At 30.4% G+C, this 13,339-nt stretch overlaps 1 protein-coding gene across 1 annotated transcript in view; it reads left to right on the top strand.

Moving 5' to 3' along the window:
• LOC113363907 (kalirin) overlaps nucleotides 1–13,339 on the top strand; it is a gene marked incomplete at its 3' end in the record, with an annotated part of 377,607 nt that overhangs the window by 85,719 nt on the left and 278,549 nt on the right. Inside the window, 1 exon segment of the mRNA XM_026606388.1 lies at nucleotides 2,172–2,433. Coding sequence (XP_026462173.1) covers nucleotides 2,255–2,433 — 179 coding nt within the window.

The raw sequence follows: 13,339 nt of genomic DNA on the forward strand, positions 1-13,339 counted from the left end.
AATGAAACTTTGTATCAAGGTATTGTGTTAAGTTTGAGTAGCTACAGAACAAATAGCAAGTATTGATTTTCAGTCCTTTTTTATTTTTTATTTTTCATTTTATTTTTATTTTATCCAACATTACTACTTCATTGACATCATGCTGTCCTAATATTTAAGTCCTAACAAAGTTTAATCTGTTTCCTTTCACTTTGTTGTAAAAACTTTTGCTCTCACATTACCTACGACATCCAATTGCAGTGGCTTTCATTTGGATTAATCAAGATTTAAGCTTCTGATAATGCCTTTTTTATTTAATTAAAAATTACACCTGTCATGCATTGACAGCTAGTAATTGTATTGTCTTAAAAATAGATTGTCAAGTACTACCCAGTGGTAATTCCCGTATATTGGAAAACAAAACAAATCGAAATTTTAATAACTTTTTTCTAGTAATGTGCCAATTGGAATCACGCGATTCAAATCGTATTATTAATTCGTATCAAGGGATCGTTCAAGTATTACGTAAGCAGATTTATTACAATTATTTACCACCCCCCACCCCCCTTGTCAACAAAAGTAAGCAAAGCTCTTACCCTCTACTCCCCATGCTTACGTAAACATTTTGCAATTAATAAAAAAAATAAAAATACTACTTATGACGTAATCATCATCCAGACTCGCCTGCCCCCCATGTCAACCCAAAATAAGAAAATCAACAACCCCTCCGCCCCCTATAGTGCTTACGTAATACTTGAACGGCCCCCAACCTCTTAACTGGGATTTGAATCAAATTTTACTTTATTTGAATCAAACTCGAATCTCATATCAAGCCGAGAAATATTTATTGTGATACATAATAAATGATACATAAATTTTATTAAATAAAAAAATATTACTAAATATTGATATGAAAATAAAGAAAATACTATTAAATCATGAGAGTCACCCCAAATTCAGTCAAATCGTTCGAGTTGATTCGAATCAAACTCGCATGATTCGAATCAAACGACTTATACGAATCATTCGGAAACATTCGAGTTAACCCGTATGAACCGAATTCCAGCGACTCATGCAAACCATTCAACTTCTAAACTGATGTCCAGATATATCAGCGTCATTGTCTTTGCGTTTGACGGAGCGCTGAGAGCGAATTCGTTTGTTGGTGAAATATTGGTCCTTAATTCTGATTACAAATGTGTGTTTTAGAAATTCAAGAGATTCTGAGCAAGATTTATCTTTTTTTTAATGTTATCCGAACAAACTACTCGAGATTTATATTTTCGAGTTGGCACATCACTAATTTTTTCCTTGCCCAGTAAAGCCCATTGCAAGAGCTTTTATTAAAGAGTGAAATTTCTAACTGTCTCATGAATATTTTGTTAGCTTTACAATGCGATGAAAATTTATCTATATTAGTTTGCTAACAGAGAAGAAAAAGTGACTCTCTCTTGTGAGGAACTCTCTATTTCGGTGATATTCTGGCTTTTCAGTCTTGCCCTGACTTAAAATCAATTAGGGCTTTTTTTTGGTTACCACTTGGTACAAACTTACATTATTTTTGATCAAAAATACTCAAAATAACCTTAACTTTCTAATATATATTGTTGGGCGCCGATTAGCTTTTCTCTTCATCAAACAATTTCGTTAGATGTTATTGTAATATCATAATAAGTTGAAATTAAACACAATATTCTTCATGTATACTTTTATTTTCCGGTTCATTAATACTCTGAGATGCTGTCGTCTATACGAAAATTACACAACTGAACAACTTAAAATTCCATTTCGGCTTTATATAGCCTTTTCATTTAATAATCAGGGACTTCCCTTGATTTTGAATATGATCAGTAGTTTCCTTAAATGTATGAGTGCGAATTATGTGATTCCCCGATCGAAATTCATAGGAATTACTGCGTCGTACGCAAAGGCTAACGTACGCATTTGGAAAAAATTCATCGGTCCTATTTTGATTATAATACTTTTGTTACTCGATATGACTTAATACAATGCAACAACAGTTCTTGGGATGAATACAATGTTGAGAAACTGAGAATCGGATATATGCGTAGCGTATATTATAGTTAGTAATATATTAGTTATAGTTAAACCATTGGGTCGCAACAATATATATGTATTTTCTATATTATATCATATTCTTTCTAACTACAATCATATTTCCTTCCTTCCAGAACCGGGGTCCTCCTAGGGAGAGCGCGCGTGCCCGCGTCGCTGCAGCTCTCTCAGCCGCCGGCCGTGTTCCCGGCGGTCGAGGATGGACGGCACGCGGGCGCTTGACCTCATGCCGCTTCTGCAGGACCGCCTGGCAGCGCTGACAGGCGGCCGGGACAGGCGCGGCGGGCCTATCATCACCTTTCCAGCGGCTGCGAGGAGGGACAGGGCCAAGCACGATGATTATAGGAGACTGTTGCAGTATTTGATGTCTTTGCCGAGGTAAGTCGAGATGTCTGATAAATGATAGAGGTGGAATTGGAGAATAGAGATGATGATTGAAACGCACTATGCATTTTATATAAGGACTAGAGTTTATGTGTACAGGGTGTCCCAGAACTCAACGTAAAACCGAAAGGGGATGACATTATTGGCCGTAACTTGAAACAAAAATAGAAAAAATATTACCTCACGTTGTTCGGTATTTATGAGCTTTTAAGTGCAAGTTAGAGCTATGAAGAAAATCTGATCATTTTTCAGTTATTGTGGTTAATATTTATATTTATTATAGTTAGATTGATGTATTAGATTTATTAGATATACAATTCACAATTTTACAATTAAATAACAAAACAACCAAATATAAATTACGAATAAAGAAGTGCTAAACTAATTTAATTTTGAGTCTTGATTTTATGAAACTTGATATCACGTCTTCGTTTAGAGCATCTTCAAAAGTTGAGGACCTGTATATCCATTAATTTGCAGAAATTATTTAAAAGTTTAGAAGCTCTTCTAAAAAAAAAGAGCAGTATCAGAGACGAAGAAACATATTTCACAGCTAAGTAATACTCAGTTATAGCCAAAAATTGCTGTATTTGTAAGATATCACATATAATCAATAAACAACAGATATTTATGATATGGAGGGGATGGTACCACTGTATTTCATGTCAAAATTAGTATATTCAGAAATGTCATAAAAACTGTTGGCTTTTAGTAAATTAATCAAAACGTTGTGGAATTTATGATTGCTTAGTTGACGTATTTGTAAAGTTATATTTATATTTATTATTTTTGTTTATTTAAACTTTGAATAGTAACTGTGAAAAACAGTTTCAGGGCTATAATAAAAAATAATGACACAATTTTGCCATGTTTTCAAGAATTAAACATATTTGTCGAACTATTAAATTTAATTTTTTAAAATCGATCAAATTTGAGAAGCCCTCCTTAAACTAAACTAAAAAAAACTGTACTAAAGTGAGTTTTATCAAAAGTGGGCTTATTTTTTGTAGGATTGTCCAATGGTAAAATACGTGATAGTTTTCATCATTAAAAAAAATTGAATAAAAAAAATAAAAAGCTGAAAAATAACATGATTTTTACAATTTACTCAATTCAGTTCAAATGTGCAAGCTCCAGAGAGAGTGAAACATTTGAACTGAATATGAGGTTTTTATATTTTTACTATAATTTTTTTACTTTGAAGTTATTGAGTATTTTACCATTTTACAATACCAGCACATTTCAGTTAATTTATTGTTTTGTAAAAAGGCCATTCAAAGTTGAATCATTTAAAAATTTTATATTCATAATGCAACAAAAGATCTCCGAAACCGCTAGACCTGCCTTCATGAAAATTTGATCGGTTCTTTACCTTGTCAATACAAGTGAAATGTTTTTTGAATTATTAAAATCGGACGCTCCGTTCTCTTAAAAACTGAGTTACCGTTTTCGGCACTTTTTGCCCTGTATCTTTGGAACGGCTAGACCTGACTTCGCCAAAAACTAATCAGCACGTCTCCTTATCAATACGAATCGAATGTTTTTTGAATTATTCAAATCAGTTGATCGGTGTTCCCGATATCGTCGACGAAAATTTGTATCCGCACATACATACACACAGGCACACACACACACACACAAATCCATTTTTTCTAAGGTATGCCAAAATATTCAGAAACCTTTGAAACGTCGAGAAATGCAAAAATTTTCATTTTCGATTTTTTTGCGATTACTATAGCTTGCGCTACGGGAAGTTAAAAATGAACCACTATAATCGAAAAATGGTCACAATTTCACCAAAGTTCTAGAGTTCCGTAAACGCTTACGCCAAACATGGTTCGATAACTTTTTTTTTCAATTTTTCTTTAAGGACGATTACTGTCAATACTATCACACTGTTTCGGCCTGACGTTGAATTCTGGGACACCCTGTAAATAAATATATATATATATACTTGTGTGAGAAGATTTTACGATCATCATATCCCCTCGACAAACTAGTTTCATTCAACTTGTTAAGTTCTCGTCTGAGTCACCAAACCTGCTAAAAACATTACCATACTTATACGCAAGTGTTTACTATCAGAAGCTTTACTTCTAATTACGACAAAAGTAACTAGAGACAGGAGCACTTGTCTGCAATATAATATCGTACGAGACTTTTATTCCTCGTGCTTTATTTTTTTGAACTGGTTCGCTAATCCCTTATGGGGGCACCGTGAAAGTCATTACCCTTGGAGGAAGAAATATATTTTCACACGTGTAATTTTTAGTATTATTATTGTTGTTGGCATTTTGGTCGGAGGCAGGTTTATGCTGTGAGGCCACCACATTTTATTTACTCATTTTTAATAAGTTTTTATTATTCAAACTTTTGCGCTTACAATGCATGTCGACCTCGATTTTTTGACAAACCCTATGGGAAGTTAATAAGAATAATCAGTGTGCAAAATTATAAATATTCTTGCATTCAATAACTACAAAAAATATTTATATACAATACTATCAAGACGATTCTTCTAGTAATCGGAATACGACCATATCCTTTCTTATCACATCCTTTCTCCCGGCTATCAAGTGTCGTAAATAAGAACAGAATCATTTGTCAACGGATTCTCACATTACGAGATTATCCCTGATTACATTTGGCATCTTTCACACGCATCCGGTTTTTAAACGATCTCGTTAATGGAACGAACGTTTTTTTCTCGTTCTACCAGCTTCTTAGTTGCGTGTGAAATGATTTTTGAGGTAATTAAAAATGTGCTATATGATGTGATATTTAATTGGAAATATTAGAAAAAATTTATATGTTTCAGTATTTGTAGACAAAGTAATAAGTTTGATTTGCTTTGAGTGGTAAATATATAGATATAGATGGGATTTTGAAAATTTGCCTATTATATGGCACTATCTTGGATATAGGATCGTAATAAATGCATCTGATTCGAATGAATGTATCTGTTACCAATCTATGCTTGCATATAAATTTCTGTAGTTAAAAATAATTACAAGATCAAAGTTATGCTCATAAAGCATAAGTATTTACACTTGTTTTTTAATAACCCAATTTTGAATCTCAAGTGGACTCTATAAATAAATACAAAATAGTTTGGCGATTTAGCCACTTGAGATAAAAAGCATTTTACCATAAGCGTTTGTATAGATAAGATATTATTACATCGGCATATATTTCCTGATGATATCGTACTTTTAATTAACTCCGTGTTACCATTGAAAACACGTTTGCTATTTACTGTTAAGATACGAAAAACCGGATAAAAGCACTTGGAAATCTTTTGTTTTGTTATGACCGATTACAAATCACGACTTATCGCGTTTAATTTGCATTTTTAACGGTTCTTCTCTAGACTGTTTTGAATTAACTAAATGCTAGATTATCTGTTAATGTACTGTACGATTTCCCATTGTATTTCGACGTTTTTATTTACTTCCTGTAAAGTTTAGTCGGTAAAGTTGTATTAACACTTGCTCTGTTATCTTACTGCTTTTTTACACCAAGAGTGTTAGAATAAACGAAGTCAATTCGTGCGAAATTTTAGGTATGTACGGGGTACATATCTTGCTGAAGGAAAAGTTTATGTTTTTGCCAGAAAATGCGATTATCTATGCTTTTGTTTTCTGTTGTTTCACATAACTCTGAATTGTTTAACATAAAATTGAAAACAGTATATGTGTGCATTGTCGACTATCTCAGGCAAAATTTTACATTTACCTAGTCAATGATTCCTCAAAAACAGCTACACTTACTTGAAAAATTTAAAAGCTATTTTTTGAAACTAAATAAGTATTCTCCTTTGATCATTTTTTGGTGGCAATCAGACCAACCGTTTATTAGTGCTAACTTTTTACTACTAAAAATTTAATGTGAGTAGTATTCAATTCAAGTATTCCTTACCTGAGGATTTACACAATTGAAAGATTCTACAAAAGCTGGTATATACCCTATTGTAAATTTCTATGATCTGACATACATTATTTGTGGCTGTTTGTGAATGAAGTCATTGATACCTGTACGCAATGAATTTCAGTAGAGGTTTATACAGGACATGTATCTTATAGTTGAAACAGTAAGAGAGCTGATGGTAAAATTTCAATATTATCAATTTTTATTAGATAGGCATAGTACAGACGCACGCATTTACGTCTATTATAATAATATTCATTCAAAACAGCCATATGTTAATAAAAATATGAATTTAAATTAGTATAATTTAGGGAACGTCCATTAATCACGTGAGCAAGTTTTTAAGGATTTTTGGATCTTCCTCCCCCTTGGTGATACATGGTGATATTCAAAATTACCCCCCATCCCCCACTAAACATCACGTGTATTTTTAGGTACGTGAAGAAACTGTAAAATTTTAGAATTTTTTTTGAAAATGTTTGTACTTTTTTAATAAAATTAATTAAAAAATAAATACACGTACTTACTATACCCCTCCCTCCACTACGTGATATTTCGTGATTTTTTGTCAAACCCCCCCTCCCCCTAAAAACCTCACGTGATTAATGGATGCCCCATATACCTACTATATACTGAAAAGCTTATTATAATAGCTCAAAATCAAAATATTATTAAATACGAATATTATTCTTGAAAATTAGAATAATATGTTAAAATACGCAATGTTTTTTTTGCCAACAGTTAGAATTAAGCATTATATTTCATTTTTAAATAAGAGTATCAAATTTAGTTTCTTGGTGTGATCAATAAATTAGTAATAGTTTTGCTATTTATAATAGTTTTTGCTAATAATGGTCTGTATTAGAAAGAAAACCAATGGTTATTCTTTGTTATTAGGTATGATTTATTTTAACTTACTTAATTATTTCTTACTTGATTTTTATTTATATTTACAAGTCTTAATGGATATTACTACAACTTGCTATCAGGTTGTATCAAACGAATCTGAAACTTTGTGGTGCAAAGCCTTTACCACTTTCACCGCGAACTTTCTATTACTATGATGAAAACTGTGAAAATAAATACAGTGTCATAAATAATATTACGAAGGAAATCAGTACAATGGCCAAATTGGTGATTTTTCCATACCTGAGTGGTTGGAGCTGTGGGCTTCCAATTAGAAGTTCCAGGTTTGATACCCTCCTTGAACGATCTGATGTCAAGCAGTCGATTTTTACTTCGAAATATATATATTGGGGGTTGCCTTCTAATAGCGTTTGAAATTAGATTAGATCATCATTAGAATACTATTAATCAGTAGTAGGAACATGGTAAGGACAAAGGTTTACTAGAAATAAGCAGCGTATCATACAGCTTATAGAACACCAAATAGTCCTGATTCTTGTAATTAAAAAAAAAAATGACAAAAATCAGTTTTCCATATTTTTGAATCTTTCATAAATCAGACAATTGCACTTTTGTATGCAGTGTACTTTAATACATGTGGAGTTATCAATTTAAATTATGCTTTAAATCCGTATATTATACTATATAGATCCTTCTATCTGTGTCTTGAGCTCTCGTACTATGTCTACCGTCCCACACATAAACGGATTACCGGTTGAGCCCGTATAACGCAATTTCTCGACCACGCACATAACTCGCCTTCATTTTACGCACTGAACCGTTCTTCGTCGAGTTTGTAGTTTACTGGGCTACTCACAGGCATATTGGTTACAACGTATACCTACATGGAAAAATATATAATGTAATGTATTTACTAAATGGCAAAGTTTAAACGCGATTGCAAACTTAGTTTTGAAAAGATCTGTCTCCTTATATAAATGGATACTATATGCGATGCACTTCTGGCGAGCTTAAAAGCACAAGGAGTCCAGATTGATTGCCATCATTTTTTTTTTGTGTTACAACGTACATGTACAAATATGCAAAACCTATTTCATTCATATGGATTAGGAAATGCCCATGTTTATTATATTAATTTGCCAAATGAGCCAATTGGTTTGATACTTAAAATATTTAAACCACAGATAAAGAAAAGTATCATCACAGAAATAATGCTTAGTCTTACAATTAGAAGATTTGCAGAATCTTGTTTCATTTATTTAAATTTCGTTCTTCGTCTCCAGTTTTTGGTAGATACTAAAAACTAATTAATGCTCGTAAATCTGACTTCATTTCTTAATATTTAGCATTATGTTTTCACTTTTTTTGTTTTTTCACACCTGGGGCTGTCAATTTCAACTTTACTTGATTCACCTAGATGTTTTTTTTATTTGTAAAAAAATGTGCTATAATTTTGTGACTATGATTTTGTTCAAGTTTCTTCTGGCACATATTATTTTAATTCGGTTTACTGTGTGTGTGTATTCTATTTCCAAGTCTTAAGGTAGATTTATTATCGCCTATCTAACAATTTATCCAATAGTTCTTGTATAGACTAACGACTATTAGTAAATGCCACTTGCAAAACTAGTATGTTATTTAAATTTAGATTCTAAAGAAAGATTAGTTAATGCAACTAAAATATACCGTTGTGGTTTTCAACTAATTATTATTCTGGGTACACCAAAATATTTTATTGATTTTTAAATGCCAAATCAATTTACAAATTTATGCAAATTATAAATGACAAATTACAAATATTTAAATACGAAATATTAATCATTTTGAATGCGTATTACTAATTAATAAAGATAATTATTGTTGCTAACACATCTTTGTATTTATAATTATATTAAACGTTTAAGAATAATTTAATACATTTTTAATATAATGTTAAAACAGTTGGCAAATATAATTGAATTTCTCGACATGAACTTGTAATACTGAAGAATAAGATATTTATGTTGGAAATATATGAAATAGATTGGAAAATAATATAATACAAGGTATAAAGTTAGTAGGTATATTGTCTATAAATACAAAATGTTGTGAGTAAATGCTATATCAAAAAGAATTTTCTAATATTTTTTGGCTAAATTATTTTTCAATTTTTTTAGATCTTGTTTCCAAGCCGTCAATTATTATTACTTTTATTTTATAACTTGTTTTTTTTTCTTCCCTTTTTTTAAATCTCTTTCTCTTTGAAATGTATGAAACTATGCAGGTATATTTAATAATTCAAAACTTGCATCGTTTTAGTAATGTGTTTCTTGGTGCAAGAGGAAATTTATAATAGGGTTTTTAATAAAACACATGTGATGAATTATACCTTATACAAATATCATCAAGGTGATTTATTCAAAGGGATTATACTTTGTCATAATCTTTCACTGTCGGGAATAAAACAGGTACATGACAGGCGTACGAATGGGTTCGTGTGATAAGGGAGTAATAAATGAAAAACCATTGTAAAATCTTTCTTTTAAATATACATATATAACATGAATAAAAATAAGAATAATTTTTAAACTATGTTGTAATACATTAGGTTTTTTAAAGCAAGGATATATATATATATATATATATATATATATATATATATATAAAGTTCCTCTCTGTTCAAAGAAGATTAAAAAGTACCTAGCGTATCCATCCTCATGGAAAATCTCGGCGACCGTATTTTCCGGATGCACATAATCTAATTTCTTGCATTTCCTGAAACATGCATCCATTTCCTTCCGCTAATTATGCAACCGTTTTGCTGGAAATTGCTCGATCTGTTACAAGAACACTGAAATCTATTTCCAGGGTTAAAAACTGATTTAAATTGTTCCATGAAATGAAAAGTTTTGTTATAGAAATTTATTTGAATGAATTTATCTTATCAATTCATGTCCACTGATCATTGGGTATAGTTATTGTGAGCAATTGTAATTCATTTTTAAAATCAATAAAATCAACCAATTTAATAGGTTTTGAAGAAAGAGTAAATGTATATTTTGCAATCATTTGAAAAAAAATCAGAAATTTCACAGATGATGATGATAATAAAAAAATCGATTTTATGCATTTTTTATATTTTGTGAAAAATCTTCACTCTTCTCAAGAGGGCCCCAAAAAAATTTGATACGGCGACATATTTGTATTATTTCACCCTAAAACAAATCTCTATATCTAAATATTTCAGTTTTAATTTATTCTACATCTGGATTTTACAACAAATCTCTCTCATCACCATGAATCCTAATAATCAGTCAGGAATTAAAAAACATTTCCGGGCAGCTTTTAAAACTCGCGGTTCTCTGATGAAACCGAAAAAAAATGAAAAAAGTCGCTAATGCATATAAAACCGCAAAAACCGTGCAATTTGTGTGATACGTGACACATGCAGAGCTGAGTTATAATTAGTTGGACGGACATGGATTCGGAAATATTCAAAAAAGCTTTGAAATAAATGTTTCATTCATGACATCGAGCACACATTGTAAACTTTCAGGACACATTGTAAATGTCATGGAAACGTTGTAAATTTCGAGGGCGCAATTTAAACTCCGAAGGGCCAAATTGTAATCTCCGAGGTCACATTGCTAAGTTTGATAACACATTTTTAAATACCAGTGCTTTAGATCAGGACTCATTGTAAATGTCAGGTACACATTATAAATTTCGAGGGCCTAATGTAAATTCCGAAGGGTAACATGGTATTTTTCCATGCTGATCACATTGCTGATTTCGGTGGCACATCGTATTAAAAATTAGTTAATGTTTGTAAATACCACTGAAACATTGGTATTTACAAACATTAACTAATTTTTAATACAATGTGCCACCGAAATCAGCAATGTGATCAGGACTCATTATATATGTCAGAGAAACATTGTGAATTCCGAGGGCACAATGTAAAATTCGAAGGGCCACATTGCTAATGTCGGTGGCACATTGTATTAAAAATTAGTAATTTTTGTTAGATATCAATGCTTCAGATCAGGACTCATTGTAAATGTCAGGGGCACATTGTGAATTTCGAGAGCTCAATGTAAATTCCGAAGGGCCACATGGTAAACTCTGAGATCACATTGCCGATTTTGGTGACATCTTGTATTAAAATGTAGTAACTTTTTCTAAATACCAATGCTTTGGTTCAGGATTCATTGTAAATGACAAGGGCACATTGTGAATTTTGATGGCCTAATGTAAATTTCGAAGGGCTACATTGTAATCTTTGAGATCACCTTGCTAATATCGATGGCTCAATACTTTGAATATTAGTTATGTTTTTTAAATACCAATGACCAAGTATTTTATATCAGATAAAAAAAAATATACTCTCAACCTGACAAAGATTTCTAACTAATTTTATTAATTAATAAAAAATAAAACAGAATTGGTATGCAATCTAATTAATTTATTGCATATATACATATAATTATTTTGTACATCAATTATTTTGTATTAGTATAAATGTATCAAGTTTGGAACATACATTTAAACTACGTTCATTTTGATAAACGCAACGATTTGTTATTTCTGTTTTATTAAATATCCAAAGAATGCGCAAATAACCGTATAATTTATTTATTATTTTCGTTTACATTTTTGGAATATCACCAGCAAAGAATTCATTAAAATTAATAATAATCAAACAAGCTAATCAAAATCGAAGTATTCAAAATATTTATCCGAAAAGTTTTCGAAAACAACATGGACTTAATTCGATTTTTTATCAAATGCTTTTGAGTTATCAGAGAATAATTCTGAAACAATAATAATTGGGAAAAATAACAAAATGGAAATATTTGAATCACATTCTTGCTGACAATGAGAATTCATAATTGGGGATTTTAAATTAGGTTAAATCAAAGTTTGTGTAAACTTTAGAGCTTATGAATAACGATATTATTTTATACAGTGAAAGAAATATATTGTTTTAAGTTATTAAATGAGTAAACGAGTTTACATTATTTAATAGAATTATGAATATAATTAAATGATTTACTATAATTTTTGCTGCTCTTTATGAAATAAAATTATGTGATATAATTATATATGAAACATATTAAGAAGTGTATTTTAATTAATGTTATTACAAAGTGTGCAAATTTTATTCAAATTTATTACAATTTTTTTTAAATTATAATCAAAATACGTTATAATTTCACCATGAAAACATAGTATTTGAATAGTTGATATGAAGAGTTTACAAAGTATTTTGATATTTTAAATATAAATAAAGTATTTTACTGCATTTTTATACCAGAGCTTAATTCATATTTGGTTTTGTTGCAGCAATATAAAACCTTTAATAAATAATTTGAATATTAATACAGAACAAATGAAAAAATCGCCACTACAAAAATTCAAAGCATTGGTTTATAATTGCTTTATATAAATAAATCCATATACCATATAGATTATATATATATATATATATATATATATAATATATATATATATATATAATATACTAAAAACATATGAAATATTCGCGCTCGGATAAATTATTTTTCTATTAAAGCGCATATTGCATCAAAGGGTTCATTAAACTTTTCATTTTACGTAATTTGTATGCGAACATACAATTTTTTATTGGATTATGGTAGAAATAATTCCTGCTGACGGTTTTTATATTTTTAGGATATTGTTGCGCAAAAGACGCATTTAGAGAATATATATTATAATCGATATTTATATATAAGGTATTATAACGACAGGGCATCCCAAAACTCAATGTTAAATAAAAAACACAGTGAAACAGTTTTGATCGTAACTGCCCTTATTGTGGGAAAAACGTGATCGTGTTATAATTACCTAATACAAAGGAAAAAGTTAAAGAAAGAGCTAACAGAAACCTAATTTCACTTTTTTTAATTATCACTAACCAAATAAAAATAATTCTTCTACCCAGAGAATTAAAATGCAGTAGCCTACATCAGTTTCCACCCCAAAATGGTCTAAGATTGTTTACAAATTTCATTTCATCCAACTTATTTAATATCCTGAAACGAAATCGAGAATCCCTCCGGAAAACAATCGTAACTTAATTTTTCCTCACGGCCTGAGGTAAAGA

Source organism: Ctenocephalides felis, unplaced genomic scaffold (assembly GCF_003426905.1).
Source record: "Ctenocephalides felis isolate EL2017-DRISC unplaced genomic scaffold, ASM342690v1 CF-g0.4_SCAFFOLD_00845, whole genome shotgun sequence".
Lineage (NCBI taxonomy): Eukaryota > Metazoa > Arthropoda > Insecta > Siphonaptera > Pulicidae > Ctenocephalides > Ctenocephalides felis.